Source organism: Cryptococcus depauperatus, chromosome 1 (genome assembly GCF_001720195.1).
Source record: "Cryptococcus depauperatus CBS 7841 chromosome 1, complete sequence".
Lineage (NCBI taxonomy): Eukaryota > Fungi > Basidiomycota > Tremellomycetes > Tremellales > Cryptococcaceae > Cryptococcus > Cryptococcus depauperatus.
The window spans coordinates 2,547,831-2,572,301 of record NC_089468.1 but is presented as its reverse complement, the minus strand read 5'-3'; the positions used below and the strand labels follow the sequence as shown (position 1 = coordinate 2,572,301).

Below are 24,471 nucleotides of genomic sequence, written 5' to 3'. Positions count from 1 at the left end.
TACAATCGTTGACGGAATTTCAAAGTATGGCGGAATTGGATCCGTAAAAACAAATGACACGTCAGGGTGATACAGGGAATAACACGTCACGCCACCGGAGTGCAATTTATGACACGTCATGTTATACTGGGATAACTCTTTTGAATCCAAAAGAAAAATATTTTGCGGGTTAATCTTTTTTTTAAAACAACTTTACGTCTTTGAGACGCGTATGCATATTGCCACGCGAGAAATTACACGTCATTCGGATTGAATAGGCGATTGATAAGACCGTCCTTTCGCGTTACTACGTGTCATGGACGCGTTGGGGGAGTGAGTGCCTAGATAAGAACGATTTACTTTTTTTTTCTTTTTCTTTCTCTTTCTTTTCTTTCTTCATCTTTCTTTTCTTCTTTTTGCAGCAATGACTGACCATGCCACCCAGGTCGTTCCTGCCAGAAGTGCTGGGAGTAGGTCGACGATGAGTTGGAGATATCGACTGACAGGGTGTAGCTATTTTACGCGACATTTGATCCCAGCCTGGGTCCAACCGTTCAGTACCAAGTGCCAGAAAACCTCGTCGCTAATAGCAAGACACAAGAGAGTCGCTCGCGCTCCCAGTCTCGGTCTCCGTCGCGGTCGAGAGCGTCGCAGTTTACGTCGCCGTCGACGTCGCCACCACCAGACGGGCGAGATAAGGCATTGCTGAATTTCAGTCCTATTTCAGACTATGTCATCCCCAAGAAATCACTGCATGGGAGATTGGTAACGATCTTGACGACGGGTTACGAGGACGGCGAGCCGGTCGAGTATCGAATCATGGGGTTTCCAAACATGATGACGGCACCGGAAGGAACATACACGAGGAACGAGTACATGTGGAATTTATGCTTTGTGTTTCATGCCGCAAGTTCGCTCGAAGCTTTTGAGCCTATTGTGAGGAAATGTGCTCGGATATTGAGGAGTGCAGAGGTATGTCCTTGGCTTTGGCTTCTGGCTCACGTGTGTAGCGTGACTCGGCGTATTTGTCAAAGCCATCATCAAAACATACGACCCTGCCGGCGGTATTGGAACAGCTGTTTGAAGATTTAAACTCTTATTCGGAGACCAGTATTCCTTTGGATGGGTTTAATTCTCTAGAGCTCAAGCTGTTTCCGTTTTACCGTAAGTCGTCTGTGTCTGGGCTTGGCTCATGGGATGGGTAGCAAACCCACCAGATTGTGAAGACTGGCATGTTCCTATTGCGCTTGTCGACTTGAACCAGCACAAGGATGACAATTGGGATATCACTGCGGCGCGCGTGTCGGAATTTATCGATGGCGTCAATCATGTCAGGAAAATAGCACAGCTGGCGGATGCAGACGAGGCATTGACAAGAGAGACCCTGAGACATCTGTTGTTTTATCAAGTGGTCATGATGGTAAGTACCATACCACTTTAGCGGGCCCTGACGCTCTCAGATTGACATCTTTCAATATTCCAACATGTACACTCTCAAACCAGTCATTTCTCGTCTGGCTAGCGACGAAAACATCATCTCTGAATGTGCATCCTATGTCACCCGTCGCGGGTTTCCTTTTCCTGATTGGCCAATGCTTCTTCGCTTGTACAGTCGACTACAGCCTGGCATCACTGTTCATGAGTGGACAGAAGCACATGAAGTGCTTTCACTCGGTATTGATCCCCGGCGCTTTGTTTCTTTCGGCATCATCAAAGGTTTTTTGAGAAGGGTAAATCGTTGGCCGAAGCTAGTGGAAAGAAGGGAGCCATTGATTCAGGTTCCAGAACACAAGAAGCGTGTAGGATTTGATGAATCTGCAAGGGGATCCCATGGGAACTATCGCGAACGCGATCGTGTGCAATCGCACACCCACTTACCTCGTCGAGAGCCATCTTATCCAAACAGTATTCATGGAGGTGACTCTACTGTCTCGCTCGGTAAAAACCACCCCGTTGGTGACTCGACGTTTACTCTCCGCTCTGTCGGATCCAATGCTTCGTTGGGAGTATCGCCTCCTTCTGTCCTTAATCGCACACCTCCGTCGCTACATGGCCGCTCACCTCGACGTCAGCCATTTGCGTCCTCTACCGGCACAAATAGCGCGCACACTTCTGCTTTTCCCCGTTCCACGGCCTCTGGTACGGAGTCGCATCCTTCAATCTCTTCTCGCAAAGTCCTGGGTGGCGGAAGCTCCAATACTGCCCACCCTAGTATTGGAGGTCTAGCTCCAGTTGGAAGCGGCTCCAACTTTCGCCCTGGAGGTTTGAATGCGAGACAGAGAGAGGAAGCTGCAGCACAAAAACAAGCAGAAGAACTGGAAGAAGAATTGACAAGATATCTTGATGGTACCCATCACGCAGACGAAATCCAAGTCAAGTTTGGGTGGAGCTGGTCTCAGCTAGAGGCTATATTAGGACTTGATGAGATGGTGGGAGGATTGGGCAGGAAAGGTGTGACAGTAATTTATCGGTAATAAGAGTTTTGCTCAAACTGTGTAACTGTTAGAGGTCATCATATATCTTGGCGATTGTACATTCATATAACTAGTCTAGCATATTTCAATAATCATCCCTTGGTATGCGCCTTTACATGCAACTCGCGATATATCCACATTTTAGCCAGCATATATCAACTGTCTGTTTTGAACCATTCTTCGTTTCAACTGTGAATTTTTCCCTCTTCCATTTAATCACCGTTTGACCCACTGATCGACCATCTCCCAATCCAAACCATTCCTCTTCCACTCATCCAGCAAATCTTCATAAACGATCCACCACCACTTGTGCGCCTCACTGTAATCCGTGAGACTCTCCTGCCTTGGCGTGTTTCTGACAGCCTCGACAAGACCAGAGGGAAGAGGTCGCCGAGACTTGCCCATTCTCCCTTTTGCAGTCACAAACGTGTCGTGCACATTAGTCGAAGTGGGCGTTATCGGCAAGGCAGGATTGTAAGGAGGAAGAGAAGACGGACGGTAAGACCACGGCTTGTCAAGACTATTGTCAAAAAGCAATCAGCCATGGATATCTTTCTTTATACACTGGCCATACGCTGATCCAGTGTTTGATTAGGAAACAATTACCCACATGTAGTGAATGATTCTGACTTGTTCATCTTTCCATAAATCTTTGTGCGCCGCTCGAAGCGTCTTCAAAGCGTTGCACCACCAAGGCAGAGGTCTCCACCGCCCCTTGAAAACCTCAGCCATGACATCTTGATCGGGAAACTGTGTGTGTGCAATGGTGGGAGAAGTTTCGATAAAGTGAATGAGCAAATTCAACAAATCTCTTGAAGGATACAACACCACTAGACCAGCGTTGAGCAAGTGAGCCGTACGAGGGTCGGTAAGGGAAGGTATCCTGGGAGAAAGTAGAGGAGTAGACGATTGCTGTAAAGATAGAGAGCAATTCGCCGGAATCCTATTTCCATACTCATCAGGACTTGCAAGCAGGAAACAAAAGCACACTTGCCAGTCTCTAGGATAGTGTGCCCATCCAAGAGGGTTACACACGCATGCTGGTACAGCGCCAATCCAGTCTTTCCCAGGCAACTCTAGATCAAACAACTCATCCATCTCTTTCAAGAAAATCATGTCTGCGTCAATCAGAATGACCTTTTCGTACTCTGTCAAACCAAATACTTGTAGTTTTGTCCAGGTATCGTTCAGCCGGACAAACGCTGGGTCAAAGCCGGGATGCTGAGATGGCGAAGGGGAGATATGTGAGACGGAAACAAGGTCAAGTCCAACCGATTGGAGGAGCGCCTGGTATGACTCTGGTAGGCCTGGGGTTGTCATTACCAACAGAGGATAATCTGACAGCGAGGAGAGCGTCCGATGTAGCGTGAGCAAGCCTTTACAGCGATCAGCCTACAAGTTTGATTGGGATTCATAGTCGCCTTACCAGCTACATAGGACGGGTTGGTTACCAGCGTCACCCATGTTTTAGAAAGCCTCTCTCTAGGCGTGGTTGGTGAATTGATATTCATGGTGAATGTTGCAGATGAGAAATATTTTGGTTTCTTTTTTTTATTTATAGTTGAACCAAATGGTTGTCATCGACTCCTCATATCCTTCTTGTCATATACCTCATCATTCTTTGCATTTGCCTTGTCCCTCGTCGTTGTCCTTGATCGCTAGCGTTTGCAAAATGTATTTAACCAGTAGCCTTGTTCATAGAGAGGTGAAATCTATCAACAACATTATATACATTTCCTTGTAGGTATCTCGTTACTTACATATTTCGTTATATATAGCCCATCTCCGTACTGTCCACATATAGATAGGCATCTTCTCATCTCTGGCTTCTCTTCACCGCTGAGCACAAACTGAACAAAAATCTATCCAGGTTTGATCTTTCTCAGCAAAATCAATAATCAAGATACAATGTTATTAAAAAAAAGAAAGAGAATTAGAAATGCGCCGAAATACTTAATTACATTTCTCCGTGATTAGTATTTATTCGTTGTCCATTAGAAACGTTTGGCTAATCATATGCATGCTCTCAAAACAGCCATAAATGCCAAAAAGCAAAAAGCCAAAACCTAGCTGGATTTATCTCCTAGAGATTTATTAGTTATTTCAATGTTGACTGATACAGCGACGGAACATGACTTGAAAATGAAAATAGTTGTCATCGTCACAACGTAATGATTCCACTATTCATATGTACAAATTCCACAGCATTTTCTCAACATGTGGTTCATCGTACACGTACGTAGAGAGCTTTAATAGTTTGAGCAGTACTCTTGTTACAACAGTCTTGTTCCCAGCCACTTTCTAAACGCCTCGCACTGGACGTTTGGATCCTCATCGTACGCATGATCGCCGCCTTCAACTCGTTCAATCTCAAGGTCTCCTGGCACTTGGTGTAAGGCCTTGATAGTCTTCTCCATAGGCTGTACCTTGTCATCAAGGGTGCCATAGACAAAATATATTGGAACGTGAGGTTTGGCTTTGCTGGACTTGGTAACCAGTTCTAGGCGGTTAGGTATTGACAGAGAAAGGGGAGTAGGCCTGAATGCGTTCATCCCAGAACCAACAGAGCGCTGAGTGAGGAGAAGAAGAGAAGGAAAAAGAGCATGTTGGAGCATGTAGGGATAAAGGATTGATCTTGGCCCGCCCGAAGGTGTAGTGCATACATGAGCAGCTTTTGTATCAATGTGGGGCTTTGCTTCGGCATGCGAAATGCTACGATACAATTGAGCAAATCGTTCGTCTCTTTTGAATAGAATTACATTACCTTTTACCGTTCATCCATGGTACCGGGTTTGTTTCAGTTGCCCAAAAGTTGTCTGTAAGATCAGTAATAGGGTAAAAGGGCGCAAGACATCTTATGCCCTCGACTGCTCCTCTATAGCCGCCCACTTTTTCATCGTCCACATCGTTTGGTATTTCCAAACCAGCCAACAATGCTAGGTAGCCTCCTGCAGATCCACCAGAAAGACAAATCCTATTCGGGTCTATCTTGTGTTCTCCTTTGCCTTCTTTCGTCAATTTGTCGTTGAGCTTTATTTGGACAAAAGACAAGAGTACATTGACATCAGAGAGAATATCAAGGATAGGTACTTGAGGGGCAAGGCGGTAATTGGAAGATATAACGGCAACATTTTCATCCGGTCGACCATTGGCTCCAGGATAAGTATGGAAAGGTAATCGACGAAAATGTGGGGGGAGATTCTCTTTGTTTCCTTGCAGCAAGCCACCACCATGGAACCAAATTACTATCGGGTGTCCTGTGGGACCAGCTGGTGCAGTAGGAAGATAGAGGTCAAAATCGACGGGTAACGGCTCTGATTCAAAAGTTGCGGCAGGCAATGTGCGATAGTTGATTGTCATGTCAGGCTCAGGAATCGGCAAGCTAGGTTCGACAGAAGCGGTAGGTTCAGCATCTATCACTTCTGAAGCTACGTTTTTGACAGTATTGCTGTCGGTACGAGCAGTAACTCCCTGGTTGGTTGTTGGGGAAAGTCGGTTTGTATCACATCCGGCGTTGTCTAATTTGACGCCTTCGGATAGCTCCCCCTTTGTACCACGAAGGCCAGTATTCCCACTAAACACGAGTTGAGATAGTTCAGGCATGCTCTTTGCGCCGATACCAACTTTTTCGACATCAATTATGCCTCTTAACATATTGTTCTCCAAATTAAGCACCCTCATTTCTCTTAACGCAACCGATGAAAATCCTGTGAGACCATCGATCGCGATTTTGTTATTGCCGAGGTTGAGCTGATGCAACGAGGGTAGGATAGAGCGTTTAGTTTTCAATGCAGCCGCGCGTTGAATAGCTGTCGTGAAGAATCCAGAGCCATATCCTAAGCCATCTTCAGATGGGCCGATCGGGTCCATGAATGAAACTTCAGTGATATTATTATGAGAAAGATTCATGATTTGAAGCTGTGGTAAAACAAGAACAGAGCGTGGGATGGCGCTCAGCGAGTTGTGACTGCTGTGATATCAGCCACATTTGACCCTGTATACGTATAAACACGTACGAAAGATCCAAAATAGTCAAACGCAAGAGATCAGATAGGCTAGTCGGGAGACTACTGATCAAATTATTGCTCAACTACAAAGCTCATAAGATAATCTATCATATTTTCGAGACAAAAAAACTCACATCGAGGATTTTTAGCCCACCAAACATTCCAATCTCCTTATCGACATCGACAATCTTGTTGCTACCCGCTTTGAAAGTAGTCAGTTCTTCAGGCTCTGACCATGTGTCTTCTTTCTTTTGTACACTTCCAAAGACTTCATCTCGTTCAATTCGCTCGAGATCATCGTCAATTGCGAAGGGACTGGCCGAAGGGCGAGGTTTAGGAGCGACCGGTTGAAGCAGCGGAGGCGGCTTCGACAGTTCTTCTGCTCCCAATCCCAGGAGCGATGTGTAAACCTTGGAGGGAAGGCTTTCAAGTTCCAGCGCTGATAAGTCGAGCTTACCTACCAGCGCATCAGCATTGCCGAGATCAATCCACTCTTTAGCCACCACAAACCTCACCCGACTTGGCAGCTTTCTTGATCTGACCTTCCACCGTCTTATCATCTATCAGGTTCATACCGTTGCCGTCGAGATGAACAAACCCTCTGGGAGTGCCAACTTGTTTTCCAACTGGACTGCCAAAAGTCTGTAAGTCGCCAGATCGTTGGGATTTGGGTGTGTTGCGCAACTCGGCCCGACGAGCAGCAATAGTCTCGCGAATTGAAGGTCTTGTTGGAGTTTGGCGTCCTGCGGTGGACATACTAAAGCCTGATATATGTTGAAAACAACAATTATTGGAATTATCAAACTGAAAATGAGATTCAAATATGTTTCGTTATTTGTTTGGTGCCAAAGATAAATAAATAAACAGAAGTAAACAAAACATGAAAAGTGGAGGTCAATCGTTATTTTGTTGAATATAACTGTAAAAACATATGCTATTAAGATAATTACATCTCATGCGTTTTGAATTGCAGAAATCATTTTGATAACTTCTCCCATCTCTCTTGGCTCATGTACTCTTAAGATATCAACGATACCACTGGTAGCACACCAGGCCGTCACTGCAGCGTCTCCATAGGTTCTTTCCGTTGGCACCTCTCTCCCGATAGTCGCTCCTACAAAACCTTTCCTACTGCCTCCAACAAGTATAGGGTAGTCTTTCAATTCGCTCTCAGGATTCTTGAATGACGCGAGATGCTTGAGAAGGGAGAGGCTATCTGTTTGCGATTTGGCGAAACCAAGTCCAGGATCAAGAATGATATTCCACCTCTTGACCCCATGCAGCAAAGCCTTGTTGACTGTTTCCAACATTTCGGCTTGTAATCCCTTGACAACCCCTCCATGCTGACTGTAGATCTGCATTTCCCTTTTGGTCATGCTTTTAGAGTCGCCCCTTGAATGCATAAGCACAAGAGGCACATCGGCTTCAGCCATGACTTTGAGCATACCTGGCTCTCTTCCGCCACGTACATCGTTGATCATGGATGCGCCAGCTTCTATAGCTGCCTTGGCTACGGACGAACGATATGTGTCGATCGAGATGGGAATGGAGGAAAGGGGTGTGTTGAGAGAAGACCGGATGGCTCGGATGAGAGGAACAACACGGGAAATTTCTTCCTGTTCTGAACATGGCTCTGACCCAGGCCGAGTGGACATGCCGCCAATATCGAGTATAGCTGGAGGATAAGAGCTATCCAACAGATTCTCGACGGATTGCAAAGCGAGTTTTGCATTGGTTCGTGCCGAGTCACCGTCGGAAAATGAGTCTGGGGTAGCGTTGAAGATGGCCATAGTATACGGGTTGGAAGGAACCGAAAGGCAAAGAGGAGACGCACTGCCATGTAACGGTATGATAGGCAAGAGCGCAGGCGGATGTACTTTTGGTAGCTTGGAAAGCAATAGCGAGATGGATTGTTTGAGCGAAGGATGCTTGAAATCTGGATCAATACTTTTCATATTATGAGCTAATGCGTTTCAAGCGTCAAGTGTAGAGATGTTCATGGCTAAAACGTACTCTGCCAATGGTCTCAAGACAAATTCCCTTTCTCTCAAGCTCTTATGTGGACATTCAAGCCATCTTACACCATATTCGTCTTCTGCATCTGTTTCCTCACCTAATTTGATATGCTGGTCACCATAAAATATCAAATCAAGGTCAATAACACGCGGACCATTTGTGAATGTCTTGACTCGTCCAACTGTCTTCTCAGTGCGTTTTAACAGACGGAGGAGCTCCAAAGGTTCAAGGGAAGTTTGGACCTAAGGTACGTGAGCATTGTGGACTGAATACGAATTGAACAACACACCTCGAGTACACCATTGACAAATCTGTCTTGATCCTCAACATACATAGGCTCGCTCTCATACAACCTACTCGTATCAACCAACTTGCAACCGTTCTCTTCAAGCATCCTAATGGCGCGCAAGATGTTTTCTACTCTATCGCCTATGTTTGATCCAACAGCAACGAAAACTCTCGTCTGCTCATGTTTATTCGTAAGTCCAATGGTGGGAGGGTAATCCTTTTGTGACCGATGAATAGTGATACTGGGCATTGCAAATGGTATAGCAGACGGTTTGCGGACGGTTATTGACAAATGTGGCTTGGAATGTTTCCCCAAATATTGACTTTTGAGAAGATGGTTTCCAAGTTCATGGTTGAGGGACTCGATCGTTCCATATGTAGAGTCGGAGACAAACTGATTGATAGTAAGCATATCGCTCTTATGGAAATTGAGTACAAACATTATAAGCATCATCTGCGAAGCCTTTGTGGTTCCAAATCTTCCAGTCGCAGCCTACAATTTTGATATCCAGCTCAAGTCTCTGTTTCTCTCTCTGCTCGTAGCTGTGAAGTCCAATGATGGAAACCAGTTTGAGGTCTCTGATAGTACAGCTTCTGTCAAATTGTTGCCCATCTTTAGTAAACTTTGCTTCGTAGACTACCTCCAAAGCATGTAACAGAGCTTTTGGTAGTCCCAATCGGATGTTGACGCTTTCGACATCATCAAGTTGTAATGGAATTTGGCTTACCGCCTCCATCAGCTGCCATGGTTCTTCCCACTCTGCTTCCGTATCACTTGCTAGAGCATAAACAGCTTTCGTAATAGCTGAATAGTTAACGCCTAGTCCTACCATACTATCTCCTTCAGCTGTGGTTGAGACAGAGTCTTGAATTAGGTTAATTGACAAGGAAAGCAGGGCAGGACATGGTGGTGGAGGGCTAAGGTGAAAGGCTGACGGACCTAAACCACGACGAAGATGGAGCGTCAAAGATGATATATTTATACTATCTGGAGGCATTGTAAGACCATTAATAAGAAAAGATGAATTGAGATTACAGTTAACAAAATGAGCAGTTAATTACATTTAAAACAAGGTAAATATGACCTCCACCTCCACCACCACTAATATACTTTGTACATCTTTATCTTTTCTTCAGCTTTTAAAATTATTTTTTATCTTAAAGATTGAATTACAAGAGCTACGTGGGAATAGGATGTTGAGTAGGTCATAAAGCTTCCCTTTACTACGACTAAGACATCTGCATTACAGTCGTAGGCCTTACAGGTGGTATCGCTTCTGGCAAGTCAACCGTCTCCAAAACTCTTTCTGAACGTCATCGCATCCCTATCATTGATGCAGACCTCATTGCCAGAGAAGTGGTTGAACCAGGAACTTCCGGATACAAGCTTGTTGTCTCTCATTTTGGACCTGATCGCGTACTTCGAGATAACGGTGTTACTCTAGACAGAGGGGCTATTGGTGACATTATCTTTCATGATCCTGAAGAGAGGAAATGGATGAATGGCATAGTCCATCCCAGAGTGAGGAAAGAAATGGCCAAGAGAATTCTAGGCTATTGGCTGAGAGGAGAGTGGTGTGTCATCGTTGATGTACCATTGTTAATTGAAGCGGGGATGTGGAAATGGGTTGGAGAGATTGTGGTCATTTATGTGTATGTCCAATCATCTATAGGGTGACTTTGTAGACACTAAATCAACCCTTAACAGTAATGAGCGCCTCCAATTGTCTCGATTATTAGCACGGCAGTCTGATCCTCCGCTTACCCATGCTCAAGCTTCTGCACGAATATCTTCTCAGCTTCCTCTTGCGGCAAAGTTGTCTTATGCAACGACAGTAATTGATAATTCCGGAGGCTTTCACGATCTGAACGATCAGATTGATAGAGCAGTTAACAAATGGCATAAACAGCAAGGAGGTTCTTCAGGATGGTGGTGGAGGCTTTGTTGGCTTTTGCCTCCTGTGGGTCTTGCCGCTGGAGCTTTGTGTCTATTTGCTAGATGGCGGAGCGGGCAAACAACAAGAAGAAAAGGGAGAGGCGAAGTTGAGAGAAGAAGAGGTATAGAGCGAGAAAGAGAGGAAATCGAGCTTATGGACCTCAAAGGCGGCGGAAGAAGAAGAGCATCCAATGGGATCGTTACCGATGAATAGTTGTTCAAGAATGGCATCAATGCAACCCCTATGGCGATCAAACAACAACACACAATAGTATAACAAAATGATACAACAATCCTACTGACGAGTGAATACAAGAAGGCAAAAGCCATTCACCATCTGTTTTCTTTCCTGGACAACCTGCAACTGCTCTTCAAGTAGACATCTCTTCTTCAACCCAACAGTACATGCTTTCAATTTCAGACAAAAAACCTGAAAATCTCCCTTTAATAAATACCGCGTAAGTGTGTACATCAATCTAAAAACGGAAACGTTCACTCACACAGATTTTTTTGGGCCTTTTCTGCGCTGGCCCTTTGCGTCGTAGAAACCAGCAAGTTTAATGGTCCTGGCGAAGATCTTTCATCTCCTTTACTCATGTAGTCAAGTAGTGTCGAAACGAGCGACCTGACTTTGATGACAATTGAGAGATTGTTGACAGCTGATATGGCCATAAGCGTCTTTTTTTTCGACGTAGAGTATGAATAAAAAACAAAACAAAACATACCAAAAACTTTGATCATGATTTTCTGCAGGATGGTCAGCGTGTCAATAACAACCTCATATCGTTCTTCCTGCGACCGCTCTCTTATGGAATGTCTTGTGCCGTATTGTTGATCGCTCTGTACCCCATTTTCTTTAGCTTCGTTGTGAATTTCCAAAAGCTTTTCACGATACTGGATAATGGTAAAACGTACAACTTGCTGAAAAGGAAAGTGTCAGTATTGGCCACTCAGAATAAGATTTAGAGTGCTTGCCTGCGTAACATATATGTTTGCCTGTTGCACGAGGTAAAAGTCTTTCTTTTCTGTAGTTGAGCCCTTACGGTTCAAGAACATTGTGTGTATGTCACTCTTTACCTGCTCATTCCATGGTGACGATAGAGGGCTGGTTCCAAGGTGAGTCACTATATCGCATAAGTGCACCAGCGAACTTACATGATAGAGTCGTCATATGATCCGTAATTCAGTCTGAGCATAGGTGGACAATCGTCCATTATAGTCATTGTTCGATGATACAAATTATTGATCTCATTGAGCCTCATTTGCAACAAAAGACCACTCGGAGCCTTCAGCTTATCGCGTCGTCTCTTGTCAAGGACTTCGCCTGCCACTACATATATAATCAGAAATGGCCCAAGGGTGATTCAGAAACGATTGAAAAGGTGATACTAACGACGATGAAGCTGACTGATATAACGAAAGCCGCACAAAACCGATGTATATCCATCGGGCTGCATGACAGCTCCCTCTTGTGACAGGAATTCATCTTCACTGGACAGATATGAGTATTACGTCACTTGTACTCAGCAAGAACTTACATATCATCTGGAAGAGTAACATTGGCATAATCATCTTCATGAAAATAGACAGGAGTTCCGTCAACCGCAGCAAACGTTTTGTCCACACCATACATGAGCCAAAAAATGCGTTTTCGAAGAGTGCGCTCAACAGGGTCAATTTCAACATGATTCTGAGGTTGGGAATCAATTTGATGAAGATCAAGCTATTATTCACTCACGCTCTCCCTGCTGGCATTGAGAGCTAACAAACAAGCATAATTTGTTCCAAATTCTACTTTGCTCATGTTGAGACGCGAGGTCACGCTGTACATAAATCTGCTTGAATTAGTTGTCGCACAATCCCATCTTGCTCGAAGCCTTACAAGCTATGGTATAGAATAATGGCTGTATTTCAGCAGCGTCAGTAAAAGTCCATAATATCTATAATGATCTCTCACTCCGAGTAATTGTCATTATTTGAAAATCTTTTGCAAGATACTCTCTTATTTCCTCATGGCACCTCAACGCTAAGTTCTTGGCTGCACCCCGGGGCATGTCTATAAGATTTTTCGGTAACTGCAACAGAGTGATTCCCACAATTGCCAAGACCAAGGCAGCCCATTCTTCTTGTCCTGATTCCTCTTCCCTCTTTTTATTGAGATTGTGGATAAAGGTTGGTTTATGAGGGCAAGGAACAAGGCAATAAATGTAATCAAAGTAGAGGTCAATGATACTATAGAGCAAAGGCCTAGGAACAATGGAGTCCAGAGGATTCTGTGGATTATGAGTATGATGAATGTAGGTAAGGCGTTGAGGTGCATGAAGAAGGGAGGATTGAGTACTAAGTGGCTGACTTGAAGGAAGAGAAAGCGAGTGGTTCAAGGGTTGAGAGATCTGATTCCTGGAATGAATAGGTGAGGTTGCAGTTGAAGGTATCAGTTGTATTTGCGATGCTGAAGAATTCCTTGCAAATAAGGGTATTCGTGTTGAGGGAGGGTATTGCTGCACCGAAGGTACCAATCCTGAAGAGGGTATTGTCATAGCTGGAGATGGTTGCCAACTAGATGAACGAGAGCTAGGCATCATTTGTGTCACATTTAACAGGTCAGCTCCTTGATCCAGTTGTTCTTGAGCACCGCTGAGTGGGATATTTGCTTTGGCTGCCTCTGTGTAGGAGCTGGGAACTGAGTCTTGTGATGAAGCGCAGGTATTCTTGATATTTTCCATCATTGACTGATCCTTTTGCAGACGTTTCAAATACCTTGTGTAGTCGTCAACGCACAGATTGAAGATTTTTCAATACTTACATGTTGGGAGGACCTCTCTTTCTTGGCACATACTCAAAAGTACCTACAGATATAAAACATGTCAAACGGAGCGCCATCACTGTTGATTCAAAGACTGACAAGGAAGATTGAGCTGAGCGCAATGGCTACAAATGTCTTTGGTTGGACCATCAAACACAGCGCCAGGAGGTGGCCTGTCACATCTGACCCTATCACTGAGATGAGCTTGGGATAGAATGCGAATTGAAATTCTGCCCTACTTTCTCGCTCGGCAAGCTGTTCCATGAGCGCGTTAGCTAGCTGCATGAAGATGAATGTTTTGACTGACTGTCGCATGATTCTAATGACTCCATGTCAGTCATATTCTTAGCAAAGACACCAAGGAAAAGACGGACGACTCTGTCTTGTCTTTTTCACCCTAACTTCTCCCTGCACACTTTGTGATCCAGCCTTTTTCCTCTTCTTTGCTGTGTTTCCTTTTGATGACGAGTCACCATACGATGCGTCTCCTCGATGATTGATAGAGTTTTCATGATCATAATCTGGCTGTTTGACGTTTATGTGATGGGAAGGAGTCATTATATTGCGAGGTATTGGAACTGCATTGTCAATAGAGGTTCTCATATACTGGAATATAGGTAGAGGTGGTATTGGATTGTGAATGTTCATATTATAGCTTTTCTCTAGATTTGAGATTTTTGTAAAAATAAAATTAACATCAAAAGAAGAAAAAAAAGATGGGCGCAGTGTAAATCGGGGAAAAGTCTTTTATGGAGCCCCGCAAACAAAACTCAAAGTTTATCTTGTTTCAACCCGCTCTCTAACAATAGAGTATCAGATACATTTCATCTCTTATATCTTTGAGCTATTAGTGTACACATATGCAGAAGATCCCAACAGGTGTTCTGTCCTTTAGCAGAAGTGACAACCACGCTGCTATCGATTTGAGAACTGATACTTTGACGAAGTAAAAGTCCCAGACTTGTTACCCTCTCGAGGCTGGGACAAGTCTTTTGCAGGCCTTGCTCCAAAAGTTGGAACCTCGAGTGCAGATGTACCTATTTTAAATGAGTCAATCACAACGCGTTCAAGCACGCAACTCACCTCTGGGTTTCTGAGTCTTTTTCTTCTTCACCTTCTCAGCATCTACACCCATAAAAGATTGTGGCTGATCCAGCAAGTTTGGTTGAGTAGCATAGTCAAACGCTGGTATATCCTCTGGTTTTACTTTTGGCTTTTTTCCCTTCTTGTTGCCGCTCGTTGCTGTTTTTACTTTATCTGCCATGAGTGCGCTCTCTGATTTTGGAGAAGGAGAGGCAGACTGGGAAGGAGTATCTGCTGCGCTCGACGATCCCATATCGTCAAGCCTGAACTTTTTCACATCGCTCGTCGCACTCGTTGTAGAACCTCGCTCCCTTTTTCTCTGCTTTTTTGACCTTTTTACCTGAACCACACCATTTTCATTGACTTCTACGGTTTCCGAGGTTTTTGAAGTGGGAGCGGGGAGTGGTGTAGTTGAGGTGTTCGGAGCTTCAGCTGCTTTGTCTTTCGGAGTTAATACAGGAGGCAAAGTGGATTTAGGCATTCTTTGGCTAGCTGGCACAAATGGCACAGATTCAGGCCTTAACAGACTTTTGCTATCTGTCTCTTGAGCCTCATCTGCTGTCGCCGACGGGCGACCCACCCGCATGGAATCCATGACAGCCAAAAAACCAGGAGATAGCTCTCTTTTATCTCTCGCAAGCTGGTCGGCTTTTTGATGATTGTCTTTTGACAAAGTCTCACCAAACATACCCGATGCCTTTTTCGTTACCAACGAAACGCTAGTTGTAGAAGGTGCAGAAGTAGATTTGATTGTCGATCCGAATAGACCAGATTTTGTGGCTGTTCTGGTGGTTGTGGTTGAAGGAACGATATCCCAAACGCTAGACGGCGGATGTTGATCAGACACAAGTGGCACTACCGGTACGGTATGGTCAACAACCCTTTTGGGTATTGCAGTTTCATCGCTCTTTGACTGTCTAATGCCCACATTGTGATTTTCAGCCTCTTGTTCAGCGGCGAACTTTTCGTAGGAGTCTTTAGCTTTATTGAAAACCGACGCGATTTCGGCAAGGAAATTTGCAGCAACAGGCGTCCGATCTCGTCTGATCACCTTGGCAAGTCCGCCAGTATTTGGAAGAAGACAAATGTCACGAAGCAAAGCTTGGGGCAAGATATAGCTTGAAGCGCATAAGCTTAACTCATCTCAATGCAAGAGCAACAACTTACAAAGGACTTTCATCCTGCTCTCTTGCGATTCTATCTCGCCATTCATGCAAATGTCTCCATATCCACCCACACTCTTGATCGATTCCTCCTTTAGGCAGCCACTTTTTACCCGACACCAGCCAGCCGCCAGATCCACGACCTGTCTCCTCATCATAGGCATCCCTCTCGTACAACTTCAAAGCCGTATCTGCGGATCTGTCTAAAACATTTCTCATGGCAGCTTGCGGATTCTGCTTTGCGCTGCTCAAGACAATAGGGGCGTCTTTTGCATCGGGTGAGAGAGCATGAGATGATTTTTGAAGCAGCGCGTTCCGAAGGTTGTCGTAAATAAAAAGAAGAAAGTGTGTATCTGAGCGAGCGTAATAAAGCATAGATTCGGGTAAAGGTCGAATACGCCAATCAGCACGCTGGTAACGTTTGTCGGCTTCAAAGTTGCAGTACAATAGCAGGAGAGAGGAGAGACTTCGCTGCTGCATTCCTGTTATGTACTCTGTAAGCAAAAAGCAGAGTAGAAAATTTTGATACCTACCTAGGACAACACTGGCATGGTATGTATCAAACATGTTGACAACGTAGATATCGAAATCATGTTGCAACCATACAATATCACTATCGGCGCCATGAAACACCTGAAACCATATTTCAGCGGCGAAAACGTGGGATCACGGAAAAAAGTTACTTTTACAATGGATGGATCCGACATCACGTCTCCAAATTTCCCCTCTCTAATTTCCTTTCTCAAAGCTAGCGTATCAACGACCCAATCTTCGTCTCTTGTTGAGATTTGTATGAGACAAGTGAAGCCAGCATAACTTCTCATATCGTGATGTTCCAAATCAACTGCAATCTCCTTGGCGTCTTCAAGCCTCTCCACCATCTTTTGCAGCTTCTCTGGAGTGTCAACAAACTCAAGTGGGGTCTGCTCAAAAGGTTGAGGCTGAATAGGCTGAGAATCGATAAACATAGATGTGGGATACGGAAGGTGTTTAGTTTCGTAGTAATAAGGATGTCGTCTTAACCGTAGCTCTTTTTCTTTCCTCCAAACTGCTTTTGATGGGTCCATTTCCTCTTCATAAGTCAACTCGTATTCTAATGGAATCTTAAAGTTAAGAGGCACCATGGAATGGGGTTTTGATGATAGAGTAGGTCTCCATGGTTCTTTAGTTCGAACATTGTCAGGCCGGTCATGAAAGAGAAGCTGTGGCTTGACTAGACTTGAGGCATGCATGATGTTTTGAGGTAGACGTTCGGTAAAAGGCCCAGGGAGCTACAAAAAATCAGCTTCAACTTTCGAAAAAAAATTGACCACAGCGTTATCACCTTTTTACCAGCTTGGGCGACTAATTCTGGTTTAACATGGATAGCGGCAAGCGTTTTATTCCCCTTCAAAACATCAAGGTTTGTATCCTAACTTTTCGTCAATTTCTCCACTCATCAGAACCCCCACACGATGGGCATACCGCATCTTCCAAAAGACCATCTACTACGCTCAGCACAGCTCCTCTGTATCCATCAACAACATCGTCTTGATCTTCAAGCTTCCTTCTTCCAATTTCCGGTTTGCCCTTACCTCTATCTTTTCCCCGGGCGGTTTTTTGACCTTCCTCCACAAGAGCCAAAAGCCTCTCTGTTATACTTAGAACTCTCTCGCTCGTACTGTCAAGACTCTTGGCAAACTTTCTGTCGATACTTCTGGCGAAATTCAAGTCCGTCTTGGCCGGTAGAGCAGCAGCATAGGTAGTCAGCTGGTCGAGAGTGGATGTAAGATGGGTAAGGTATTCAGGAAAAGCTTCGACAGGAGACGGAACAGATGGTAGGCTTCCTTGTTTGGGCGGACTATCGCCCATTGTAGACAAGAGTATACAGCTAGCTTTTAAAAGATGATAATGTGCTTCCCAAGCAAGATTTTGAAGATCTTTTTGACCAATTTCCCTCTCCCTTGTCCGCACAGAGATCTTTTTCGAGCGCGATGCCGGCGGACTGTCAATACCAACCGCCTTGAACCGAGATTTGGGCCCAGATTTGAGAGAGCAGGGCGCTAGAGATTTTTTAGCAACCGGGGCTGGAGGCGATTTGTTGGCAGGGTGACGAAGCCCAAACGGTCGCTTCAAGATTCCTGTCAGACGTATCTTGATGCTTTTATGGAGTTTGAAAAGGAGCTGAAGAAAAGAGAATAGTGGAATGTGGTTAAGTCACTTTTGTTTTTGCAGAAAAGATTTTAAAAGGCGGCCTTCGCCGAACTGGCCTAGCGTCTTTACGTAACATTATATGGTGCGTCAGCATAGTTTGATAGTACGAGGGTACAAGACTGCTTACATGGATAAAAGTTGCGATGAAGTATGCATATTGTTGCTCCAGTGATCTATCCAGATGCACGAGACATGCAAGCGATGCTAGCTCCAGGACAGAACCCATACAACAGTACCACAGTGAGTATGAGGTGCAAGTCAAGCCTGAGCCAGCTGCTGAGGAATACATGCCAAGTTCCAAAGTTGATGCTCATCCATCCACGCATGCATGGATAACCACACATCTCTGGACTGCCATACTATACACATGCCAACCGATAGCAACTCTTATAAATGGTTACAACCCAAACATCTCCCGCTAAAACACGGTTATTAAAAAAGGAAAGATAACCTATCGTTATCTTATCAAAATGCCGCAATTTATATGGCCTCTCGGTAAATGACTCATCCGAGATATGGCTCAGGCACCGATCAATCCACCTTTGGTCAATCTTTTTCGAGTGCCTTGGCGATAGATGCACACAAAAAATATATATAAAAAGCAGACCTATTCGCTCGACTTTCCCAGTTTATTCACAACACGTTCTCACCATCATGATCTCTCTCAAAACTTTGCTGGCTTCGTCTCTCCTTGCGTCCAGCGCTCTCGCCCACTTTACCTTAGACTATCCTGTAAGTGTCTTCTAGGTCTTGGTCCAGTGCTGACGGCTTGCAGAAATCCCGTGGGTTTGAAGCAGACAAGGAGCCAGGCTTTTGTGGAGGCTTTCCCGATGTGACGACGAGGCAGCCTTTCCCTCTCGGTTCCGCTCCCGGTAAGTTTCCAAGTTGTATTATACTCTTCATCTTACGCTTTTACCAGTTCACATTAACTCTCATCACGGCCAAGCCACTGTTGTCGCTTTCGTCTCTACGAGCGAAAATCCTACCTCTTTCGGCGACTTCAACAAAACTAGCAATGGCAGCTCTATTCCCCTTGCCTCGCCATTCTTCCAAATCACCAAGGGTGATACGTGCTTCAATGTCAACTTGGGCGGAATGGGTCTCGGGCTGGTGAATGGTTCCAAGGTGACTTTGCAAGTTCAATACGACGGCGTAAGTGTTTCTCGGATGAACGAGAGCAGCTGCTAATGCATGGTAAAAGGGTGATGGAAACCTCTATCAATGTACTGATCTTGTCTTGATTGATGGCTTCCAGGTCTCCTCCAACGAGACGTGTTCCAAGGATGCAGCCACTGCTGGCAATGCCACATCGCCTGTATCCAGTGCTGCCTCGAGTACGACCAGCTCTGCCAGCACAACCTCAACGCACAAACCTAGCGGTGCCTTCAGAGAGGTTGTTGGTTGGGGTGTTCTCGGTTTGGCTGTTGGCCTTGCCGGATTGACTCTGGTATAAGGGTAGAATAATAAGGGAAATACATCAGTGGTATATAGATTATATCAATAGGCCAACCATCTTGATGCATCTTGATTCTGACTTCGGTTGTTACCCATCGGGACCTGTCTTGCCATATAGCGACCACGTTCCAATATGCCAGAGCTACCATATGGTGCAACGAGAGCAGTTCCGTAAGCCATGCCTCTCTGTCAACGTGTATCTTGTGTGCTCATACACCTTGACCCTTTCGACTTTACTCCAAGAGAGCCAAAAGCAGAGCACAAGGGTTAACCGAATATTGAAGAAGAAGAAGAAGGAAATAAATGTTTAAAATGTCCGATGCCACTTTCTATATTTACGACGAATTCAGGCACGGCGACAGCAAACTCATAAACGTGCGATAATTTCCATCTTTTATTTCTCTTCATTGCTTTTATTCCCTATTTCTCGAAAAACGAGAAAGTCCCTTTTGTCTATCGACTTGGGCGTCATTATGGCCCTGCACAAGGCAGACGCCGGGTTGTTCTCTGATTGGATCCTGCCACGACGCCATGAACGTGCGAGCAGCGCAAGGGTATATAGTTGGAAGGTTGGAGAGGTCTTTTGGCTCGCGACGGTGTAAATAATCAGCATGTCTGTCCAGCTCGATATGGAGAAAAACCAAGCCAGCGCAGCGGTATCGGCCAGCGAGCGGAGACGTGCGGCACTCGCCGAGATTGACGAGGCAAAGTTCTCCTGGTTCCATGCCAAGGCGTGCATCGTCGCTGGTAGGAGTCTTGACTCGTTGGGTAGTGATGTACTGACCTGTAAAAGGGGTCGGTTTCTTTACCGATGCTTACGACATCTTTTCGATTTCCATCGCCGCGTCAATGATTGGTTATGTCTACCACCGTGGAGGCTCCAACACGGCCAACCAGGATCTTGGTATCAAGGTCGCTCACTCGATTGGGACGTTGTTTGGACAGTTGCTCTTTGGTTGGTTGGCAGACCATGTGGGGAGAAAGAGAATGTATGGTATCGAACTGGTGAGTGTATCTGACGAGTGCAATGCTGAGCGGTCGTAGATGATTATCATTGTGGGCACGCTTGGACAAACTGTGGCCGGTCATGCTCCCGGTATCAGCATCTATGGTGTCATCATCATGTGGCGTTTTATCATGGGTATGGGTATCGGTGGTGACTACCCTCTCTCTGCGGTGATTACTTCTGAATTTGCTGCTCGAAAGATCCGAGGGCGAATGATGGCTGCCGTGTTTTCTGCCCAGGGATGGGGCAACTGTAAGCATTATATGTGTTGGCTTGGCTAACAGCGTGTAGTTGCCTCTGCTATTGTGGCTGTGATTGTGGTTGCCGCCTACAAGGACTCTATCCATTCTGAATCCCTAGACAACCTCCGGGCTGTCGACCAATGCTGGCGTCTTATCGTTGGTATTGGATGTGTCCCTGCCTGCATCGCCCTCTATTTCCGTCTCACTATCCCAGAGACTCCTCGATACACCATGGATATCGAGCGTAACATCAAACAAGCTTCTCAGGATGTCGACACTTATCTTACTTCCGGTCAATATGTGGTTGATCCTATCCACAACAATGAACGTGCTGTAGTCCCCAAGGCTTCTTGGTCTGATTTTACCAGCTACTTTGGTCAGTGGAAGAACGGCAAGGTCCTGTTTGGTGCCGCTTGGTCTTGGTTCGCGCTCGATATTGCCTTTTACGGCCTTGGTTTGAACTCTTCTGTTATTCTTACCACCATTGGCTTTGGTTCTTCCACCAAGCTTCCTACCAAACAGGAAAACATTTACCAGACGTTGTACAATGCGTCTGTTGGAAACATCATCCTTGCTGTGGGTGGTCTTATCGTAAGTTCCACCTCGCGCTTTGGGATTGTGATCTGACCAGATTCCAGCCTGGGTATTACTTTACCATGGCCTTTGTCGATCGCTGGGGCCGAAAGCCTATCCAACTTATGGGTTTCATCATCCTTACCATCATCTTTATCTGCATGGGCTTTGGTTACCACAAGATGCTCTCGACAAATTCTGGCAAGAAGGCCTTCACTTTTCTCTACTGCATGGCCAACTTTTTCCAGGTATGTATATGCTCAACCTAGGATTGGCCTGACACGTTGCAGAATTTTGGACCCAATACCACCACCTTTATCATTCCCGCTGAAGGTTTCCCAACCCGATACCGATCCACTGCCCATGGTATCTCGGCTGCCTCTGGTAAACTCGGTGCTATCGTTGCCCAAGTCGGGTTTTCCCGAATGATTGACATTGGCGGCAAGGGTAAATTCTTGCCCCACATTCTCGAAATCTTTGCCTTCTTCATGCTTACCGGTGTTCTTTCTACTCTGCTCCTTCCCGAGACCATGGTGAGTCTCTTCTGCGTAACCCATTGCCGCCGCTGACTTTGCGCAGAACCGCAGTCTGGAAGACCTCTCTCACGAGGATCAAGAAAATTTTGTCAAGGACTCCAACATTCCTGCTGTGCAAACTGTACGAAAAACTGCTGCTTCGTCAGTCGATGAACATTTCAAACAAGAGATTTAGATGTTTTTATAGTTGTCTTGAGGGATAAGGATGTGGTATAATCTATTCTTTTTCACGGTCTTGCGACGAGCTGTACTGATCCATGCATTATTCACATTGATCTTTTACAATCCAACGAGCATCGCTTGCCTTGATGTGATCCCTACTTACCAACTGCAGTCCCAGCTGCATTCTGCCATCGAAGCTGGAATCACTCACAGGCAGCGTACATCGCCACGACCCAAGACAAACAAGCCACGACCACTTTTGCCAGTTGTCCGTTTAAATTCTCTGCTTCTCCAGCTAGGTGGCTTTTATCCGCCTACTCAATCCAAGTCTACCGCGGTTTTGCCGAGGCCGACAGAATAGCCTAAACATTTAACCCCCTTACAGTTGACCCGTCACATAGCAGTGTAGTGGAGGCGACCGACAAAAAAAGTTCCGTCTGCCCGAACTGCTTCCGACAAACAGCCGAGCCGATCAACAGTGGCAGTGGTTCTGGGGGTCCTTTGGCTCTACACCATGACGCTGTTGCTGACAGATCGGCGTTTTGTTTCGGGTGGCAAGTGGCGGCGGCGAACGCCGCCGCCGTGCCCACAACACGTTCTGGTGAAGAAGCATGGAGCGCGCTTGCTAGTAGCATCGCAGGACGGGGGCGCCGGGGGGCCCCGGTGAGTCCCCCTTCTGCCAAGTTCCGGGTAGAAACGAGAGACGGTGTGGAAACAGGCGTTGCTATCGCACGTCCCTCCACTATATAAAGCGCGGTGAAACGCTCCATTTCCCCTGTAGTGAGGCGTGCAACATTTCAACACCGCGCTAATTTAACAGTACATATATATATCAGCAACAGCATCCACTTTTTCTCTTTCCACCTTTCCATCTACTTTTTTTTTCTTTCTCTTTCAGCTTTGCCGTCACTCCTTGCCCCGCCCAAAAGGCAACGCTTCACAACATGTCTGCTACAGGTTGTTTCATCAGGTTGTCGCTGCGACCGGGGGACACGCCGTACCCAAGGCCTGCGCCGATATCCCCTCTGACACCGAGTGGCGGGAAGTGACTCACACTGTAGCGCTCGTGTAGGTGGTTTGGGTTGGTTGGCGAGCGCCGCTAATGTCTGAAAGCATCTTATTCACCCAACTCGCTGTAACATTATTCGCCGTTGTCAAGCACATTTTGCATCATCCGCATCTGTATCATCACCCACATCTGTCGCTCTGGCGTGCCCTTTTTGCATCTGTCGCTCGGCCGACCCTTTTGCTGTCTTTGAGAGCTTTGCATGTCGATCATGTCCATGTCCTGACTGGTTTTTGGACGCCTTGCGCGTTGTTATGCAACAGCGATTACTTGGTATCAGTGCATTCGTATACATAATGTAACAAGGCATGTCATTTTTGAGGTTGGATTTTGAGTGAGAAGTCGAGATGGGGACAGCTCTGGTGTACGGCGGATGTGGAGAGGATGTCAATGTCTGAGTAATGAATCAGCTGTAGTATGAGGCTTGACACTTACGAGGCCCGACACGATTTGCCAGACTGTTTTCCACAATGCCACCACTTGTTTCAATCAGGAATTCCTTTTTCCCAGCCCACTTTGTCTTGAGTCGTTTGGCAGCATCGTGTAAGCTGTCTCCGACAAGATTGTCCAGCATGACAATGTTGGCACCGGCTGCTACTGCTTCGTCTGCTTCGTCGAAATCCTGGCACTCGACGTTGACAAGGAGGGAAAAGCCAGCGACACGGCGGACAGACTCGACGGCGGACGTAATGGAGCCTGGCAACGGTCAGCTTCATAGTAGGGTCCATCTCACCTGAAGCCCAGATATGGTTGTCTTTGAGCATGACCATGGACGACAAATCGTGTCTGTGAGGGTCGACACCACCGACCATCATGCCATATTTTTCCACAAGCCTGAATCCGGGAGTCGTCTTCCTCGTGCCCGCCACAACGCCTTTCCAGCTTTTTTCCTTTGCCAGGTCTCTAAATCTTCTCGACCTAGGGCGAACATGTCAGCGAATATAAAGAGAAAACGTTGCTTACACCGTAGCAATGCCACTGCAACGGGCAAGTGTGTTGAGGGCGACTCGTTCGCCCAGAAGCAGCTGCCTTGCCTTGCCTCGAACCACAGCTACCTTGGTTTTGGAATCGGCAGGCAAGACTGAGCCCTCTGGTATGAGCCATTGAACGCTAACGTATCGTATAAGCGGTAGCAAGCGACAGAGAGAGCTTGACTTGCGTGCAGTTGACTTGCTCAAACACCTGATCAAAGAAGGGCACGCCAGCCAGTACTCCCTGCACGCGAGGCGTCAGCACAACTGCCACCTCGTTATCACATACTTACACCACTTTTGCCCCAGAGTATGGCTTCTTGCTCGTCTTCCCCAACGACGAAGCCTGCCCAGTCAAAAGAAGGAGTATCCTCCGCGAACCATCTCTGGACATCGCTTTTCCAAGAGGGAGGAAGCAGATGGGCCAGGTTTTGACCTGGTTTGAGGTTTGTTTCTGACATTTAAAAGTTGCAACGTAGAAATCATTTGTATCCATGTCGCGTTAAAAAAAGTCA

General features: G+C 45.9%; 11 protein-coding genes across 11 annotated transcripts; 5 read left to right on the top strand and 6 right to left on the bottom strand.

Annotated features, from left to right (window-relative positions):
* Window positions 1-413: 413 nt before the first annotated feature.
* Window positions 414-1,420, top strand: L203_101008 (uncharacterized protein; the record flags this gene model as incomplete). The annotated part of the gene is made up of 4 exons (XM_066210459.1): window positions 414-449; window positions 493-915; window positions 990-1,143; window positions 1,185-1,420. 4 exons carry the CDS (start codon window positions 414-416, stop codon window positions 1,418-1,420), a joined length of 849 nt encoding a protein of 282 aa, XP_066066556.1.
* A 43-nt stretch (window positions 1,421-1,463) lies between these two features.
* On the top strand, window positions 1,464-2,453 carry L203_101007 (uncharacterized protein; the record flags this gene model as incomplete). Its single annotated transcript, XM_066210458.1, has 1 exon — window positions 1,464-2,453. The coding sequence occupies one exon, from the start codon at window positions 1,464-1,466 to the stop codon at window positions 2,451-2,453; it is 990 nt and encodes a 329-aa protein (XP_066066555.1).
* Window positions 2,454-2,669: 216 nt separating this feature from the next.
* Window positions 2,670-3,964, bottom strand: L203_101006 (uncharacterized protein; the record flags this gene model as incomplete). Its single annotated transcript, XM_066210457.1, has 4 exons — window positions 2,670-2,973; window positions 3,064-3,396; window positions 3,448-3,829; window positions 3,880-3,964. 4 exons carry the CDS (start codon window positions 3,962-3,964, stop codon window positions 2,670-2,672), a joined length of 1,104 nt encoding a protein of 367 aa, XP_066066554.1.
* A 762-nt stretch (window positions 3,965-4,726) lies between these two features.
* Window positions 4,727-7,216, bottom strand: L203_101005 (uncharacterized protein; the record flags this gene model as incomplete). The annotated part of the gene is made up of 5 exons (XM_066210456.1): window positions 4,727-5,165; window positions 5,218-6,420; window positions 6,470-6,543; window positions 6,595-6,917; window positions 6,976-7,216. 5 exons carry the CDS (start codon window positions 7,214-7,216, stop codon window positions 4,727-4,729), a joined length of 2,280 nt encoding a protein of 759 aa, XP_066066553.1.
* A 197-nt stretch (window positions 7,217-7,413) lies between these two features.
* Window positions 7,414-9,762, bottom strand: L203_101004 (dihydropteroate synthase; the record flags this gene model as incomplete). The annotated part of the gene is made up of 4 exons (XM_066210455.1): window positions 7,414-8,407; window positions 8,474-8,718; window positions 8,766-9,158; window positions 9,205-9,762. The coding sequence occupies 4 exons, from the start codon at window positions 9,760-9,762 to the stop codon at window positions 7,414-7,416; spliced, it is 2,190 nt and encodes a 729-aa protein (XP_066066552.1).
* Window positions 9,763-9,958: 196 nt separating this feature from the next.
* L203_101003 (dephospho-CoA kinase) lies at window positions 9,959-10,914 on the top strand (the record flags this gene model as incomplete). Its single annotated transcript, XM_066210454.1, has 3 exons — window positions 9,959-9,965; window positions 10,015-10,417; window positions 10,473-10,914. 3 exons carry the CDS (start codon window positions 9,959-9,961, stop codon window positions 10,912-10,914), a joined length of 852 nt encoding a protein of 283 aa, XP_066066551.1.
* A 157-nt stretch (window positions 10,915-11,071) lies between these two features.
* On the bottom strand, window positions 11,072-14,154 carry L203_101002 (uncharacterized protein; the record flags this gene model as incomplete). The annotated part of the gene is made up of 15 exons (XM_066210453.1): window positions 11,072-11,142; window positions 11,201-11,359; window positions 11,426-11,621; window positions 11,676-11,805; window positions 11,856-12,030; window positions 12,094-12,191; window positions 12,239-12,390; window positions 12,439-12,535; window positions 12,583-12,604; window positions 12,658-13,460; window positions 13,507-13,549; window positions 13,606-13,694; window positions 13,746-13,761; window positions 13,814-13,825; window positions 13,881-14,154. 15 exons carry the CDS (start codon window positions 14,152-14,154, stop codon window positions 11,072-11,074), a joined length of 2,337 nt encoding a protein of 778 aa, XP_066066550.1.
* A 267-nt stretch (window positions 14,155-14,421) lies between these two features.
* On the bottom strand, window positions 14,422-18,021 carry L203_101001 (uncharacterized protein; the record flags this gene model as incomplete). Its single annotated transcript, XM_066210452.1, has 8 exons — window positions 14,422-14,543; window positions 14,590-15,707; window positions 15,757-16,234; window positions 16,286-16,385; window positions 16,436-17,023; window positions 17,077-17,163; window positions 17,217-17,861; window positions 17,953-18,021. The coding sequence occupies 8 exons, from the start codon at window positions 18,019-18,021 to the stop codon at window positions 14,422-14,424; spliced, it is 3,207 nt and encodes a 1,068-aa protein (XP_066066549.1).
* A 578-nt stretch (window positions 18,022-18,599) lies between these two features.
* Window positions 18,600-19,398, top strand: L203_101000 (uncharacterized protein; the record flags this gene model as incomplete). The annotated part of the gene is made up of 4 exons (XM_066210451.1): window positions 18,600-18,677; window positions 18,721-18,817; window positions 18,865-19,097; window positions 19,147-19,398. 4 exons carry the CDS (start codon window positions 18,600-18,602, stop codon window positions 19,396-19,398), a joined length of 660 nt encoding a protein of 219 aa, XP_066066548.1.
* Window positions 19,399-20,011: 613 nt separating this feature from the next.
* L203_100999 (uncharacterized protein) lies at window positions 20,012-23,282 on the top strand (the record flags this gene model as incomplete). Its single annotated transcript, XM_066210450.1, has 10 exons — window positions 20,012-20,147; window positions 20,194-20,372; window positions 20,445-20,658; window positions 20,767-21,239; window positions 21,287-21,469; window positions 21,512-21,754; window positions 21,801-21,898; window positions 22,321-22,582; window positions 22,890-22,987; window positions 23,033-23,282. The coding sequence occupies 10 exons, from the start codon at window positions 20,012-20,014 to the stop codon at window positions 23,280-23,282; spliced, it is 2,136 nt and encodes a 711-aa protein (XP_066066547.1).
* A 109-nt stretch (window positions 23,283-23,391) lies between these two features.
* Window positions 23,392-24,417, bottom strand: L203_100998 (nicotinate-nucleotide diphosphorylase (carboxylating); the record flags this gene model as incomplete). The annotated part of the gene is made up of 5 exons (XM_066210449.1): window positions 23,392-23,607; window positions 23,660-23,903; window positions 23,949-24,095; window positions 24,145-24,200; window positions 24,250-24,417. The coding sequence occupies 5 exons, from the start codon at window positions 24,415-24,417 to the stop codon at window positions 23,392-23,394; spliced, it is 831 nt and encodes a 276-aa protein (XP_066066546.1).
* Window positions 24,418-24,471: the final 54 nt, after the last annotated feature.